Below are 18,237 nucleotides of genomic sequence, written 5' to 3' on the forward strand. Positions count from 1 at the left end.
CCATAAAAAAAAAAAATCAAGAAATTTTGAATCAAAGTCAATGAATTATGGGAAAAAAGATTGCAGTACTGAGGACAGAAAAACAGCAAACATGTACGAAGGGCCTGTCCTTATGATTTATATATATTGTCATTTAGGTTTCCCTCGGATGGTAATGAGATTGATGATGCCAACCATATTTCTCAAATTAGAACACAGGCTCATTATGAGCCAAGCATTATACTAAGAATTACTTGTTCATCACACTATAATGTATTTATATAATAAATATGATCGGAATCTACACACAAAAAAAAAAATAAAATGCATTTAGATTGCTATACAATTTTATTTGCCTCAGAATTTCTTAAGGTTATATCTACTGAGTAAAGGAAATTCACTTAAACTTCTAGTTTGAAAATGGCAGAATTGCGTAATGTGTCCTAGATCAAGCAACCAGTTAGTGGTGTGGCCACGCTAGAACTCAGGCACGAGAACTCTGGGCCAAATGCTTTTCTGTTCAGCGAAGACCTTCATCTTCAAAATTTAGCCAGTGAGGGATGCATACTTATTCCTTCCATTTGGGACAGTTCTCTTCCTGCCAGTTAGTTTATATTCCATGCTCAGGTCGTGGAACTTGCCTGTGAGCTGTGTCCTGTTGCTTCCTTTTCAGGGCTCTGCAGTCTAGGTTTGTGGAGGACCTTGCTAGTGAGGATGTGCTCAGAATAGAAGCTGGCCTTTCATAAAGAAGCTGCTAGGGTGTTTATGATCATTAGCTTGGAGTCCATGGATGGATTTCCAGGGTTCTGTGATTTCCTGGATATTATAAGGAAAATTGTGTGTGGATGAGCAGGTGTGCATTTTTCTGGGGGAGAGGTCTATAGCTTTCTCCAGATTTTTGAAAAGTTCCATGACCAAGAGTTAAGAATTTCTGCCCTAGACACTATGAGGGGTCAACCCTAATGACTTTAGTTATTCAACTACTTTCTCTTTCTTTCCCCCTGTATCTCCAGTGACATTTAGTATTTGTTTATTTTCTTCTTGGAACTCCAAAGATTGTTTTGATTTTTTCTTTGCTTTTTTCTTCCACTGGAGTCCTTATTTTTCAGAGGCGTGACCTAGAACAGAAAATTGGAATAGGCAGACTTTACTGAGCAGCATTGGAGCTCTGCTCTGAGAACTGGAGCCACACTTTAATCTGGGGAATACGACCATGTATCTTGAAGCATTTGCCTCTGGTTAGGAAATTGTGATGACATCTTGGTGCAAGTCCTGGGGTCCTCCTGTCTCCTCACTGGGCTACAAGGGACCTTGACACCTCATTTGGCCCTGGCCTGAGTCTGCTTTGGGGCTGGTGAACGTCTTCCTGCTCAGGACAGACAGTTATTTGTTTGTCCTGTCTGGTGGGCTACTCTTCTTTGTAAGGACTCCATGAAAGCAGAACTATGGATCCTCAGCCCATTTCAGTGCCTTATTTATTTATTTTTCTGGTGATTCTTCATGATGTATGCCCCATTAAAATCTGCAGGCTACTTTAAGTAACATTAGTAATTACCGAAATTATCTGTGATTGAACATTTACTGTGTTCCAGACCTTTTACTTAGGTTTTTTTTTCCTAATCTTTAAAATGACCTATATTTTACAAATGAAGAAGCTGAGGCTCAGAGAGCTTAAGCAGCTTCGCTAGTGTAACACAGCAAAGCTGGAGCACAGAGTAACTCCTGGGTTCACCTGACTTCAGAGCCTGTGAACCTTATGCTCTATCATGCTAACAGTTTAAACTCCACTTATTTTGTATTCAACAGATATGGAGAATAGAATGCTTCCTCTGAAAACCGTTCATTTACCTAAAGATACTATTCAAGTACCCAGAACCTTCTCTTTTCCAGATAAAACAACCTGTATGTTCTCCACCTGTCTTTGTAGCCTTCCCCATGTCTTTATCATGTATTTGCTGTAAACAAGGGGTTCCCTAGTAGAGGACAGGAAGTCAGGCTGAACTTCTGTAGCAGATGAAACTGTGACATAATGACCTTGAAGTCCCCTGTCTCGTGAGAGGGCAAAGATGAATCATTCAATATACATGCCATCTTTGTCCACCAGCACTCTGGAAGGCTGGATTAATGTAGACCCACTGGGGGGCAGGTACAGGGGCCCTTGTCTTTAGTCTTTAAAAAGCTCAAAATGACCTGATAATGAGTCTTGAAATCTCACTCCCTGCGTGCAGGATCTGATGAGGGCAAGAATTATTACTGTCATTTTGCAGATGGGAAAGATTGATGGATGAGGATATAGGGGATTATTTATAAATCTTCTGGGATCTGGTGGTTCTGTGCCAACACCAGAATCCAGTTCCTTACTTTCCAGCCAGTGCCTCACCTATTGCCCTTCTTGTGCTAACAGAGTTCTTATAAATCTGTGATCATCCCCATGCGTTTAGACATCAAATGACTCATATGGACGAGCATGGTTTGATGAGTTGCATATAAATGTACCCAAAACATACGGATTACATTTCCTTTAAAAACACATGGGCTTAAAAATTAGGGGGGGAAAGTGCTTGGCCAATGTTTTTCGGTTTTGCAGAACACAAAACATTTGTGGAATACTTTGGAGTTACAGAATTTGCCAAACCTCAAACCAAAACACGTTTAGGTTTGTCGATCTCAATCTATCCCAGTGCGATCCAAAGGCTCAGGAAGGGAGGGGTGTGGAGGGAAGGTGGGGAGGACACAGCACCCGCTGTACTCTCTTCCCATGCCTCTCCTGAGTCTCTCCCGCCCTGCCAGGCTCTGACTGCCGTGTCCTCTTGAGTGGGGCCGGCCAGGCGACAGCAGTGTCCTGGGCAAAGAGAAGAACTCAAGGGGGCTGGGGTGAGGATACTTATTTCCATTCCTCATATTTCCATGTAAAGAGATATCCATGGAGAATACTCCTGGCTTCTAGCCCTCTCGCTTTCTCCGTCCCTTCATTGGGCACCAGAGTGACCCGTCTGATTGCTGAGCCTGGGAGAAGGAACTCTTGAGGACCTGCTTGCCTGCACATGGCATACATTCTGGGCTCTTGCCACTGTATGGGAAGTTCAGCAGAGGAGGCCTGCTGTTTTGGGGGACTGGCTTGCTTCAGGGGGGTTCTGGCCCACTCATTCAGCCTCCACACCTGTGCCAGAGCGTCCACACACCTTTATCAGTAATGAAACTGGTATTTCGGTCTTCATGGCTTCAGGCTCCTAGGTCTTTCTCGGACTTTATTCTGAGTTCAAATGAGGACAAAAGACAACATTCATTGGGCCTTTCAGAACCCCCACAGAAGCCCTGGTGAGTCCACAGTGTCAGCCCTGTGGTGTCACCGTCACCAGAGCTTGTCACAGTCTTCTCTGCTTCCTTCAGAAGTGCCATTAACACGCTTCAGTGTGAGAAGGTCACCACTCTTTAAACTGTACTTACTGAGCTGTTACTTTGCCTTCCCATGTAATTGTGTCCCTGATTAGAAGTCTCCACCAGAAGTGTGTGTGTGTGTGTATGTGTGTGTATGTGTGTGTGTGTATGTGTGTGTTCATGTTGAGGCAAAGGGTGGTAAACAGCTGGTCCTTTTGGATGGAGACCCTGTCAGATTTTGCTTCCAGGCATTGTCTCTGCAATGGAAGGACAATTGTGTTTACTTCTAAATTGTCCCTCCTTCTAGATCTCTCAGAAATTATGTGGCCCAAATCTGGCTTTGGGTAGATCCATGTATGTTTACTTTTCATCAGGCCTAGCCCCAGGGCACAATATCCAGAGTTACCTCTGGGAGATTTCTCCTTCCAGGAGGAGACAGTAGCACCTTCCTATTCCTAGGGAAACAGATTCCCTCAGCTTGATGAACTGATGTCTTGTGATCTGTGTTCCTGGGCTCTGCCTGCTGCTAGAATGTAAGTTCCTTGAAGACTGGGACTGTACCTTTTTCAGGCTTCTAGTCTTAGATTATTTCCTACAGTGCCAGGTACACAGAGTAAAATAATAATTGTTTACTTAGTTACAAAACAGCAAACAGAGTTGATGAGTGGCAGAGAAATTAAAAACCAGGAACTCTGGAGTGAGAAAACTTTACCCTAACCAGTGGTGAATAGGTGTAGCAATAGCGGGGAGCTAGTTTTAGACACCAACTAAGAAGGGAAGAAAGAGTAAATCTATAAATAGGCTTAGTTTGAAGACTAAGGGCAATTTTGATTCAAATCTGGGATGGACTGATGCTGTGGACACTGATTTTGCCTTCTCCTAGATTAGGCATGCACATCCTTCAGGCCATCAGAGCTATCTCTGAACAGTGGGGACACATTTATGCTGCCTGGAGAAAAAGAGGATTCCCTAGCAGTTTCAGAGTCCATGGGCTTCAGGTCCCAGAGGCTGAGCCCAAGCAGAGTGAGGTTTAGTTGACAGAGGTCGCTCAGTGGTGAATGGAGAGGTGAAATTATGTCTTTATGGGTGGCCACCCCAGTGAGCAGCACATTCCAAAGAGAAGACAAAAGTCGTGGAGCTGAGGAGAAGCAAGAGTGTTTGCATTGAGTCCCATGGTCAAGAAGCAGCCTCGGGAGGTCCCTCTGTCCGCATGCCTGGCGAGAACACTGTGCTCAGCTAGAGGGAGCATTACAACTGCAAAGACCTTGCACTTTAAAGGGACAGCAGAAGGAAAGAGAACACTGTGGGTCTCTCAGTCCACATCTAATGCCTTGTCTCTGCTGGAAGTAGCTGCCAAGATTTTACAGAAGGCCCAAGTCGGCTTGGGAAATTTTATATAATTCCCAGGGAATTCCTCCAAAACAAACACATACATAAAAAGGAGAGGATTAAAATTATGATCTGTCTGGGGAGTAAAGGTTCTATGAACTTGTTTTAAAGAGTGCCATGGAGTGCATGACTCTGGGTTCTCTCAGCACCCTTCATCCTGTCTTTGACCTTGGGCTTTACCCTTACTCCCAGCCTACATTGCATCTAAGGCAACTGCAAGGGGGACTGTCTCATGTGACATGGTTTCCTATAGATACTCCTAGCTGGCATGGCGCCCCAGAAGCCACTGCTGTTGGTTCCACAACAGGCTCTGGTTAGAGTGGCTCTTCTGCAGTGCAGGAAACTGGTACAGCTTTCTGGAAGGGGACTTTTTCCTCTATGGAGGCCACTCTTGGAGGCTTAGCCATAACACTCAAACTCCACCACTTTGGAACTGACAGAAAGGAGCCAGTGACAGGCCCTGTATCACGGGGCGGTTGGTTCACATGGGTAACTAGCTTTAATATGTTGTCCCTCACTGAGAAAACAGGAGGGCCTGCAGGGTGCGGTGTACGAGGCAATGTGAGTCTGAGCTAATTGTCCGCCAGCACTGCTGTTTGCTGGGAATGTGGCTGGTGGCAGTCCTCCTTGGTACCTAGTGTCCCTTTACATGTTGCAGGGTAGAGTGATCTAAAAATGGAGCCATTAACTGCATTACGGGAATAGATATATTTGCTTGCTGGAGGAGGATGCTTAACGAGGCTGATATTCAACCCAAAGGAAGGAATCTCCACTGATGGGGAGGAAAATATTTGGGAGTAAAGGATTCTCCTGGGACCCCCTCTTAAGCAGCTGCTGTCCCAAGGCCGTGTTCATAGAGTGAAGACCCACCTCTTCAGACACAGACAGGAAACCTTGCAAAGGCCCAACTCCTCTCAAAACCCTGTGTGGAATCAGAGTGCTTCCAGTTAATGGATGTGAGAAGGAAGGAAAAGGAAGAGTCAGCTAGACAGCAGCCCCAGGGCCAGGTCATTTGTGCTTAGATCTGAAAGAATCCATTTTTCTTTGTGAGTTGGGAGAGAAGGGTTTGGGGTGGGTCTCAGTTAAAGTTCTGTTATAAGAGGTCTCTGTTATAACCAAGTGTCTCAAATCTTGTTCACCCCCTTACCTACCTACTAAGCTGAACATATGAAATTACTACATTTGTGGGTCCAAGAGGTGAAATATTAGCAATTTCATATAGTTCAACCTTGTGTATATATTTCTAGGAATTCAAATCCTAAGTATACAATAATAATAGTAATAATCATTTCACATGGTATCTGCAGTCCAAGTAGTCCCTTTTTGTCTCTGAGCTGATTGGTATTGCTAGAGCGTTTCCCATCTTATGGGTGCTAAAACTGAGTAGAGTGAGCTACTGGCTTTCAGAATTTGCAAAGCCAGCCAATGGCAGCATCCAGAAGGTGATGTCACTCCCCCTCCGTGAGGCACGACTTGCCAGTCAGCAGACAGCTCTGCCCTTGCCCCTGTCCAGGTCCCCGTTGCTCCTGAAGGCTCACATAGCAAGCCGAGAGCCGGTGAGCGGACTCCTTGCCTTCTTTCAACCAGCACGACTTCCAAGTGTCTCCCTCACTTTCAATTTTTATATTTTTATTTGTTCTCCCTCAAGCCACCGGCTGTATTTTTCCAGCCAGTCTCATCCTGTTCGTTCCTGGCAATCCTACTGGCCCCTGTAGATTTTGCACACTCTTTTGTTATCCCTGGCATGGGGGCCTTTTAGCAGAGCGAAAGTAAGTCATCAGCGCGGGGCTCCCTCTCAGGAACCGCTGCATCTATAGCTTGAGGTAGCTGGCCCTGTACTAGACTCCAGTGGCAGCATCCTGTCAGATTTCCCCCTCTTCTTCCATGCCATGGCAGGTTATCACGTCCCCTGGCTTATGGTCTTCCAGCTGATATTTGACATTTTTCTCTGCCTTGTTATTTCTTCTCCCTCCTCTGTCATGAACCTTTTCCGCCATTGTCCTCTTGGCTGTGCGGGTTTGCCAGGGAAAAGTTGGCAGTTGTTTTATTATCTATGGCTCTTGCCCAGGGATGGTGTCATCTAACAAAGTGACGTCTTTTTAATGGCTAACATATTGGAGCCTGAAATATTTGCAAGATAATGAGGCCTACAGAGGCTTGAGGGACACGTTTTTGGTTCTTTGAGGAGAGAATGAGAAATGGAATTAGGTAACACATGGGTCCCTCCACATTGAGTCTGGAGCCAGAGGGCTGACACGGGTTTGGATTCCAGGGAAGTAAGAATGCTTTCTCCTGTTACAGGTCACAGCCTGACCACAGCAGATGGTGGTGGCGTTTCTTTTGCTTGAGGTAGTCCAGTGGTCCTCAAGCTTTCATTATGTTTTTTTTCTCTTCGATATATTTTATCTTTAATCCTGCCTTTATTATAACAATTAGGAGGGAGTAGTGTTATCTCCCTTTTATAAGTAGGGAGACTTAGGCATGAGAAGGTGATACAGCCTGGCCGAGATTGCACTGAGAAGCAGCAGGATTCCGATGTGAACCCAGGCAGTCAGAGCTCTTGCTCTTCTTCACCACAATGCTAATCTGCCCCTCGTGCGATTTAGTATTTCCTGATTAAAGTCAGACCATTCCAGTGAAAGGCGAAGAAACTTCATCTCTTAGTTAGCCTGCATGTGTTGTCAGGGATTTTTCTCAAGGCAATGAAAACTCCTTAGGGACTGCCATTGCTACCTGTTCAGACACCATGTGGGGACACAGTTCCCAAGTTGGGAATCACTGGGTAAGGAACAGTTTTGACTCAGCTCTAAGCATCTGTCCACTGGACACCTGTTCTTCCAAACCACTGTAAGGCACACCAGTGACAGCCAATTCATCATGTAGATACACTGATTGTACCATCTAAAGCCAAGTTTTGAATGGTGGCTTTTTTTTTTTTTTGGCCAATTTGCAGACCTCTGTTGGGAGGTCTTTTAGAATATTCCTGGACAACAAATACGTAGGAACCAATTTCAGATCCAGGGAAGGAGAAGGATGTGTGGAAGGGTTGACTTCACCTCAGTGGATGGACAGTCTAAGAAAGAGGATTAGGAAGTTGAGATATAGTAATTAGATCTGAAAGAACAGTATATTCTGGTTCTGTGTCTTTTCAAGTGCTGGAACAGGAAGAGAAAGGAAAGAAGATCAGAGGTACAGGACCGCCCATGGGATAAAATCCAAGCTCCTAACATGGAATAAATATCTCTGGTATCCGCCCCACTGTCTCATCTTGCACCTGGAGCTCCAGCCGCCCTGAACTATTTTCAGTCCCCAGAACGTGCCTTCTCTTCCATACCTCCATGTCTTTGTATATACTGTGAACTCTCCTGGGAAAGTTCTTTCTGCCTCTTGTCCATGTGGAAAACTGCTGAGTACCCTTTAATACTCAGCTGAAATAACTGGCCTTTTATGGAGTGTTCCTGGAGCTTTCCAGGTGTATTAAGTACTTCTTGCTCAGTGCTCTGTTTCCTCTTCTATGTATCTTCAGTGTAACATTCATCACACTGTTCAGAGATTAGTGATTTACATGCTGTTCTCTCTTTGTTGAACAGGACACTCCTAAATTAGGGTAAATTAGTGTCCTTTTTCGTCTCTATAATCTTCTGGACCTAGCACATTTACTGGCTGGAAAACTTCTTTATGATTTCAAAATCCCATCTCTGTAGCCCTTGACTGTCTTCTGTTGACAGATGAACAATGGCCTCATCAATCTCTAGCTTATGTTCCTTTTGTTACCAAAATCACCAGCCAATAGCTTGGGGAAGAGTTAAAAGTCAGAAATACAGAGAAAATAAATGGAAGGAACATAAAAAGCAACCCTCTATCTCAACACGAATAAAACACAGAATGTATGCAGCAGTGTGCTATCTAATAGGTTCATGAAGATAGTCATAATTGTTGTTATTATTATCAAATATTTGCTGAACTTCAAAGGAGGTAGTCCCACTTTTTTTTTTTTAAATGAGAAGTTTGGAAGAAAAATTCTCTAGAGTCTGGCTATTTTTCCAAATCGGTTGATCTTGACGCATCATCAATTTCCAAAAGAGATCTTTGGCTTGCTTCCTCTCCTTCCTTGTCCCCACCCCCCCCCAGCATGTTCCATTGGTTTGGCCAGTGAGCAGACCGAAAAGTCTAAAGAGAAGAGGCTTGGAAATCAGAGAGGTGATTCCAGCCAAAGGACTGAACAAAGAGGGATTGGATATGGCCTCTCTTGTCACTGGAGCAAACAGGGAAAAGTAAGCAAGAGGGGAGACACTTGCCAATATGATCATCTCTGATTGGAGACCTCAGACATAGGGTCTCTGGTGTGCAACAGACCCAGAGAAGCCCACCATGTGGAACATGTTAATGACGTGAGGTTATCTAAGACCCCTTTTTTTAATCTGTTAGACAATGAATTCACTTTTAAGAACGTTACAATAAAATTTTATAAAGCTAGGGTAGAATGATGATGAATTAGTAAGCAATGTACTGCTCATGATAAACTTTGAATAGACATCCAAGTGGCTGAAGATGTTAATGGATCGTTGGCAGAGACTCTTGTAAGAGAAGATGAGGGTAGAAATGACTGGCCCCTGAGAGGGGGACTCAGACTGTTGCAGGTCAGAAATTCCGTGACCAGAACAGAAGAAAAGGAAAACTGAAACCCCTCTGAGACCTGAGTCAAGAAAGGCACAAGCAGCTATAGAAACAATTCCCAAGTCTCCAGTACTAAAGGATTTTTGTATGCAGAGTCTTGATTTTACATCAAGTTGTTTTTCTCGGTTTTAGGCTGGCTAAAATTCATGAAATAATGGTGCAGTAATAAAACATAGGGTGAAAATTTACTCCTTTATTTATTCATTCAATGCATGCAAACTGAGATCTGACCGAGCAATAAGCATCACCCTAAGCACTGGGACATAGAGAAACATGGGATCCAAAGTAGACATGCTAGTGGTGAGGAGAGCTGGATTATCTAATTCTTATCTTGCCACAGCAGGTCACCAAATCCTGATATCTAGCACTAGTACTTCCTAACAATTAGATCTATCCAATGAAGCTTAGTGGAGTTTGAGGACAAAAAATGTGTGGCATAGAGTAAACAAATAGGATTAATTTTCTAAAAAGAGATATGCTTTGAATATATAAGTAGATTCAGGAAGTATCTGGGATAAATCTATGAGAGATGGATCCACAGCAAAGTGTGGTGAGGAATGTGTGGTCTCAGTCATTATTTTTCAATAGTCATGGCCCCTCTCCCACAACTCTGCCACCAAAATGAACCTTCTGACAGACCCCTGGACTGGATGGACCATAGCCGTGTCCATATGTGGCATCTTGCACATTACATTCTTAGCAGCTGGGGAAAGTCTTACTGATGAGGATGTGGAAAGCGTCTGTCGCTGTCACCATTTACTCATTGGCAATGGAACCAGAGAGTAAAAGTTTCATCAGAGATTTCAGCCAAAGGTCAGAAAGAACTTTCTAACATCTGTTAGAAAACTGAATGTTTTCCTTGGGAAATACCCCAGCAGAGGCTGGATAACCCATCCAAGATGGCATCCCAGGAAGTGGAAGTAGGTGATACTTGTGAACTTTCCCAATTTTTAAATCTATGATTCTACAACTCAGTCTTTCCGTTGGATTTTAGATTTGGACAGCTGGGTAAATAGTCACTATCCTATATAGTGTTGATGGCTTAAATAAAATTATGAATACCTTTGCCACAATCTTTTTGCCTGTTATGAAAATGAAATCAAAGTTTTTCTATTTCTTGAATAAATATGATATGGGCAGTATATCAGTATGGAACTGTTACTTCACAGTCGTCTGTCACTTTATTGTGAAATGAGAAGGGACTGTTCTTTGTCCTTGAGCTAATATTTTGTCCCTTGTTGGTACAATGTTCCTGGGAAGAATGGACTAGGAGATGGAACAACAAAGACCTTGCTATTTGCAGTGAGCCTCCGTGTCATTAAAGGGAATCCTAAGATGTTCTGGTGGGTGGCCAACATTCCAGAACAAGGCAGTGAGATCCATGCCTGCCCTTTCTCTTTCTTATAGTCATCAAAGCTCGGGATGGCTTTATCTGCCTATCCTCTTATTATTCTGAACTCCCTAATTGCCTGGACTCTTTCTCTCCACAAATAGTTCCATGTACTGTATTCAGCATTAATGTAGGTGACTATGTGGACATGTCTTCTATTCCTACTTTTAACAGATTAACAGCTAATAAACACCATGCAACACCCTCTCTTCTCAACCTCTTCTAAAAATACAGAGTTTGATTTGCCAACATTGGTGTATTTAAAGCCTCCAAGATTCCAGGGAAGACTTTAGAAAGTTAACTGTGCAAGTAAAGCCTGTTCAGAGAGGAAATTTTCCAACACAAAGAGCCAATCAGTGTATCAGCAGCTCATCTGAGAAGAACCTCAAGGGATCTTCTGTCATTTATAAGGAAGGGATATTTGTTCTCACTTAAAATAAAGCTTCTCCTTTTATTCTTGGTTTGCAGGACTGAAAAGAACTCTGGAAATTTATTGCCTAGGGAGGAAGACAGGCAGCATAAGTTTCATCTCAAGAGGGAACACTTGCCTTTGCAGGAAGGGACGCCATGTTACCTTCTAGTAACTTTGCAGTGAAAGGACAGTGCCACCTACTCTTCTCTACCCTCCTTGTCCGTAGGCCCTGTACTTCTGCTCCATCCACTTAGATAGAAGTGGAGCGGTTAGTTTTTAAAAAAAAGTCAATAACCAGAAGCTTTAACAAAGTTGAAAGTTCAAAGCTTTAAACAAAGCCCCAACCGATACTCTGTTTTGAGGATATGGAATATCATCAAGAACATGACTGAGACAACTTGGATAGTTATGTTGAAACGATGTCCTTCGGTACCTCATACATATGACAGAGAACTTACTGAAGGGTAAAGTAGGCAGTGTGTGCGTATTTTAATTAATGGAATCTCCATTATCAATGAAACAAAAACCTTAATGTATTTGTAAAATGCTGGATGTTTCCTGAGGTCTGACAGTCTCAAGTATGTGACCCTCAAAGACCGGCTTGATTATTAGATTATAAAATACAGATGAATATTTACAGAAATGTATTGGTCTTTTTGCCTGAGGTATAATTTCTGGGACCAAACCCTTTATTTGCCTTCAGGTGGGAATTTTTTTGTTGCGGCAGAAACACAATTGTATTTGCTTGCTTACCTCTCCTTTCATTTCTGTTGCCCTGCTTGTCTCTGTTGATCTGAGAAGCCTTTAAAGCCACAGTGATTTGACACTATCATGGACTCCACATTCCCACTGGTGGAGTTGATTCTGGGGCAGACTGTCTGTGCACTGTGGTAATGATGATGACATCGTCCTGTGCTTGAGAAGCAGTCAGTGCTTCTGGGCTCAACTCTAGTCATGATATTAGTGACCTTGAGCTTTAACAATTAATAGTTTCTTTCATGCAGACCGGACCTCCTTTGAAGAAAGCTCAGAGTAAAATTCCATCATAGTTATGACTTGCTTGCACATAATCTGAATTGGGTTAATTTCTTCTTTCTTATGCATTTCAGTGCCATCTGTTCCTTGTGCTCTTCTAGACTAATTTCCCCAGGGGGTGATGTCTCTCAGTGCCTACGTATATACCACTTGTCAGACAAACCACCGCAGGATCTTTAAAAAGTCAGTGCGTTTCTTGGCATGATTTACAACTTCCTTTGTTGGCTTTTCTCTCTGCAGAACCGGACTGGAAGCCATCATGGAGACTTACGCGTTCTGGAGACCCCCCGTGCGCACACTCACCTTTGAGGATTTCACCACCATGCAAAAGCAGCAAGGTAACATCCTGGGCCAAGGCCTCTTCTTAGGATCGTGGCGGGGAGAGAATGGGAGCGGAACTGAATATAGCACAGCTGTCCCCAAGCCAAGGCGTGGGTTACACCAGTTCTTCTCGAACGAAGAGTACTTGGTAGCTCTGTAAATAACCAAAGCATAACCACTTGTGCAAACAAGGTGGCTCCAGAGGCAGCATTCTCTCCCCCTTCTGAAAAGCAAAGTTATGTTCATGATGACGATGGGGGGAAATTATTATTTCTATGCCTAAGCATTCACATAGCCCTTGGTATTCGAAGACATACTTCATGATAATTTCATTTACTCCCCATGGCAGCCTTATCAGTTTTCTTATTCTGGTTTTGTAAAGGAGAAAAAACTCAGTCCGAACAATAGGACTGAATTGCTTAGATCTGACAGTGAGGAGGGAACCGCTGCAAGCCCATCGGAATCTTGCAACTTGTGCTCCCTCCTTTTTTGCTGAACACCTGGACAGACACAACACCTGTCTCAAGTTGATGGGCTGGGTGAACTTTTTCCTTGCACTGCTTTGTGCTTTTCTTCCAGTTTCTCCTTTCTCTGGAAGCTCAGGTTGGCAAGAAGCCTGTGGCCTTAGCACAGATGGCTCGTGGGCTGACCTCAACTCTTTTCCTCAGTCAGTGGTTCTTCCTAGGGCAGGACCCTTTCACCTCAGGAAGTTTCCCAGAGTGTCAGACACTTTATGAGTCTCTCTTCAACCTCCTCCCGCCCCAAAGTGACACTGGTCAAAATTGCAGAGCTTACTCTGTTCTGTCACATGGAATGGAACCCTAAGTTTTGAAATTGTGGGAAGCCCTTCTAGGACTTGATAATACATTATATTACATTCCCCTCCCAGAGGAGCTTCTAGCAGTTTGCTCACTAAATTAGGTTTTGTAACCTAAATTATTGAAGTCTCTCAGGTTTTAAGATGAAGAAGGCTATTGAAAGGATAGGGACTGGGGTAGACCACTTGGGTTAGGCTCTTATCACTGCTCCTTCCTAGCTTTGTGATGTTGGCCAAGTTCCCTGTCCTTCCTGCCACTTAGTTTTCTCATCTGCATAATGGAAGACTATAATAGAATTCTTGTGAGGATTAAATGAGACACTGCATTTAAAAACAGTAGGCAGTCACAAGATGCTAGTCATCATCGTCATCACCACCCCCCACCACCTTCTCCACCCCCTCACGTCCCTGTACACAGGTGCCTGAGAGGAAGATGCCTCAGGGACAAGAGATACTGCCTTTCTGATGATTAACTATTTAAAGCATGATTAGACCATTCCTCCTCACAGGGAACTGGTGAGGCAAGTGATGCAGACTTCCCATCTGTCTTTTTAATAAATGGCCGAGAAATGGAAGCCCTCTGCAAGAAGCAACTTTCTCCTTGTAATTCTGTGAGAGAAGCAGGGTCAGGACATATTCAGGGTGCTCTTGCTCTGAGGCCCTCATGGACCTTAAGAGGCAGGGGTGTTATGACCGCTGGGAGATCTGGGCCTTCATCTTTGATGGCCACTAACTCTCTATAACCTTGGGCAAGTTACTTCTAGTGAGTTTGTTTCCTCACCTACCAAAAAGGGGTAATTTTCATGAGCTCATTTATATGAACATGCTTCATATATGAAAATGAGTCACTTTCATGCAAAGACACTTGATCCTGTTTATTTCTGAGGTGGCTTCTTGCTTCTCTGCCCTTGCTTTACTCGTTGACTGTCCAAGCTCGAGCTAAGTGGGAGTTTGTATCATGGAGGTTGGTGTTAGAAAGTTGGCAGGGATGTTGCCAGTTCCCGAGAGCAGGCATTGGTGGTGACATTGTGTTCACTGCTGTGCTCTCGAAAACTGTCACAGGGCCTGACAGCCAGGAAGTACCTAATGACAGGAGGTCACTTGGTGGCACTGTGGCTCAGGTTAGGCAGAGTCACTGACACACGGGCCTGGAGCACAACCACCTGGTATGTGTGCAGATATGGATGTGGAGTGACGATTGGGGTTGACAACCTGCATTTCACCAGCATGTGGGGTGGTTGGGCAGGTGTTGACCCTTGGAAAATAGTGGTTTAAGAGAAACTGAGCTTTCTTTTTTTTCTTGTATTTTTAAAAATTCTTTTTTTTATTTTTATTTTTTAAAACTTATTAATTAGTTAATTAATTAATTTATAAAGCACAAGCAGGGGAGGGGCAGGGAAAGATTTAATTTAAATTTAGTTAGTGAGCATACAGTGCAATATTTGTTTCTGGAGTAGAATTCAGTGATTCAGCACTTACATACAACACCCAGTGCTCATCACAACAAATGCCTTCCTTAGTACCCATCACCCACCTAGCCTTTCCCCCCACCCATCTCCCTCCATCAACCCTCAGTTTATTCTCTATCAGTAAGAGTCTCTTATGGTTTGTTTCCCTCTCTCCTTTTTTCTTTTCCTACTTTCCATATGTTCATCTGTTTTCTTTCTTAAATTCCACATGGGAGTGAGATCATATGGTATTTGTCTTTCTCTGACTGACTTATTTCACTTAGCATAATACTTTTTAGTTCCATCCATGTCATTGCAAATGGCAAGATTTCATTCTTTTTGATGGCTGACCAATATTCCGTTGTATGTATACACCGTATCTTCTTTATCTATTCATCAGTCGATGGACATTTGGGCTCTCTCCACAGTTTGGCTATTGTTGATAATGCTGCTATATACATTGGGGTGCATGTACCTCTTCAAATCTGTACTTTAGTATCCTTTGGGAAATGTCTAGTAGTGCAATTGCTGGGGCATAGGATAGCTCTATTTTTAACTTTTTGAGGAACCTCCAAACTGTTCTCCAGAGTGGCTGCACCAGTTTGCATTCCCACCAACAGCACAGGAGGGTTCCCCTTTCTCTGCTTCTTGCCAGCACCTGTTGTTTCTTGTGTTGTTGATTTTAGCCATTCTGACAGGTGTGAGGTGGTATCTCATGATGGCTTTGATTTGTTATTTCCCTGATGATGAGTGATGTTGAGCATCTTTTCATGTGTCTGTTAGCTATCTGGATGTCTTTTTTGGAAAAGTGTCTATTCATGTCTTCCGCCCATTTCTTGACTGGATTATTTGTTTTTTGGGTGTTGAGTTTGGTAAGTTCTTTATGGATTTTGGATACCAACCCTTTATCAGCTATGTCATTTGCAAGTATCTTCTCCCATTCCATAGGCTGCCTTTTAGTTTTGTTGATTGGAGAAACTGAACTTTAGAAGCAAAATGTCACACTTATTTAGTGACTCCATTTTTTATTAGTGGGGGGGATGAACTAGGAATTATTGGATACATATGGTAGTGGGACAGGGCTAGAGGAAAAGCCAAAATTCTATTAAATTGTTTAATTGGAATACATTTTTTAACTATACACTGAACTTGATCCAGATTCTCATTATTAAAAAAAATGTGGCTTGGTTTCTTGACGTTAACAAAGGACGTAAAAGAAACAACATCCACTCCCTCTTCCCTTAAGAACTAAGAGTTCCAGTAACTCTGGACAGTATCACTCATAAAATGAAGAAAAGAGACAGAGCCATCTGTGTTGAACTGTTTTGTGTCTTAGAAGAAGTAGAGAGTGTTGAACTTCTAGTGGAAACTTCATTGGCAGACTGAGTTTGGTAGTAATTCCCTTTTGTTGAAGAGAGTATTGGCAGCACTGGCACCAGACTTAAGCTCCACATAATGATTGACTCACCGGTGTCCATATACCCTCATCGCTTCAAACATATGAATACCTGGCATGTCAAATCCACAGTCCTAGGCCAGTTTTGTGCTCCTGCTGCTGCTGCTAGAGGCTGGATCCACTCTTCTGTCTGTGAGGTTAAGGGTGCTGCTTTTTTCATCCTGCCCTTGCTGTCATTTTAATTTCTCTTTCATGAAGACCCATTTGTGTATAAAATGTCAAGGAAAGCACTTTAGTTGAATTAGCCACCATTTTGCAAAACCCCAAATCTTTCTATTTTAAAAAATATGTTGAATGAGTATTCTGTACAGTTGTTTTCTCCAAAGGAGAAGAATGCACGGAATCCCTCATCCTCTGCCTCTTACACAAAAAGAAACCGAGGCACAGAGCAGTCTACTCACATGTCTGCAGCTAAGCGGTGGCAGACGTGAGTTGAGGATTCTCACATGGATCTCATCTCGAAGGGGCACTTTCCTTTCCACCACTTTCTTTTCTTCATTCTTACTTACTAGAGCTTTAATTCGCCACAACATTCTTTTTTTTCTTTTCTTTTTTTTTTTTTTTTTTTAGTTTACTCTTCCACTTGATATTTTCTTGTCAAGAACTTGAGCATTAACTCTAAATAGGTCAGTATTTTATTTTTATCAAGTCAAGCATATGGTCTTACCTTCAGACATCTTCATTTATAATCAGCAAGGGAGTTTATACGTTTGGAGAGTCTGGAGACAGGGATTACGTTTCCGGAGTGGCTTCTGCCTGAACACTGCTGGTGGTGGGGACAAAATGAACTAACCCCGAAAGTGGTGCTTGAGGGACGTTGACTGAGGCAACACAGACAGAAGAGAAAAAAGAAATAAGAGCCCAGGCCCGTAATGGCCAAGTGCAGTCCTGTTGTTCTGATGATATATACTGTAGAGCTGTTTGGCCCACACTGAGGGAGCTTCTGTGAGCACCATCCGTCTCCACGGGACCTGACAACTGTCGTGCAGTAAGGAACCGTCCTGGACCAGTGACCCCAGAGCTGGAAGGACATCTCCATCTGCAGAAGTAAAGAAACCCGTCATTTACGGAAACCCTCCCTGCTCCCTCAAGTGGTAACAGATGAAACCAGAGGGATTTCAACACCACTGGGGCTTTTTAATGTTTGTCAGGCAGGTGAAAGGATGATGAGCATCTGTCAGTGTTGGGCTTTTCATCAGTTTGATTTGTAATAATTACAAATTATAATTACAAGGTTGGTCCTTGAAAGGGATTAGATGCTGAGAAATTCGTACCAGTAAAAGACAGAGAAAGGAGGACAGTTCGGTGGACAGCTTGTCTTTGCTCTGCTGTGGGTCACTCGAACAATTCAGAGAGAGCCACTTAGCAGGTCTCATTGATCACTGAGATCAGGAACGATGCCCGTGAGCAGCTCATGACAGGGATAGGAAGGCATCTCAGTTCAGCCCACTAAAACAAACAGTGACATATTCTATTTTGTCCCAAAGTTCCTTATGCTCAGTGTATCCAAAATTGAGTCCACGATTTACCTCACAGACTTGGCGCCCTCTCCTGGGGGAAGGACACCGCTATCCACTCACCATCCTGGGTGTTTCCCTCCCTCCTTACCCACCATAGCAAACCGTCACCAAGTTCTGGAATCCATCCACACCTCTACTCTCCCTTGCCACTACCCTGCTCCAGGCTCCCACTTGACTTCATTCTCAGCTGCCGCCCTATGGTGGTAACATAGTTGCCAGCAGCCCTAGACCTCCATCTTCTTAAGTTTAATTCTGATGAGAAAGGTCACATGTCCCTCTTAAGTTTTCTAGCAAAATCTCACTGAGTCTCACTGACTCTCTGTCACCTCTGAACCAATTACTGAGGCGGGGCCGGGGAATATGATGCTTGGACCATCAGCCGTCAGTCACCTGCCTTCCCTGGAGGTAGGGTGAA

The 18,237-nt window shown here is 43.4% G+C and overlaps 1 protein-coding gene across 3 annotated transcripts in view; it reads left to right on the forward strand.

Annotated features, from left to right (window-relative positions):
• TBX15 (T-box transcription factor 15) overlaps window positions 1–18,237 on the forward strand; it is a 121,740-nt gene that overhangs the window by 75,694 nt on the left and 27,809 nt on the right. For all 3 annotated transcript variants that reach the window (XM_008706361.2, XM_040626851.1, XM_008706360.2), the window contains exon 7: window positions 12,501–12,598. In XM_008706361.2, coding sequence (XP_008704583.2) covers window positions 12,501–12,598 — 98 coding nt within the window. The remainder of the gene's footprint in view (window positions 1–12,500; window positions 12,599–18,237) is intronic.

This window comes from Ursus maritimus, unplaced genomic scaffold (genome assembly GCF_017311325.1).
Source record: "Ursus maritimus isolate PB19 unplaced genomic scaffold, ASM1731132v1 scaffold_12, whole genome shotgun sequence".
NCBI classification, from domain to species: Eukaryota; Metazoa; Chordata; class Mammalia; order Carnivora; family Ursidae; genus Ursus; species Ursus maritimus.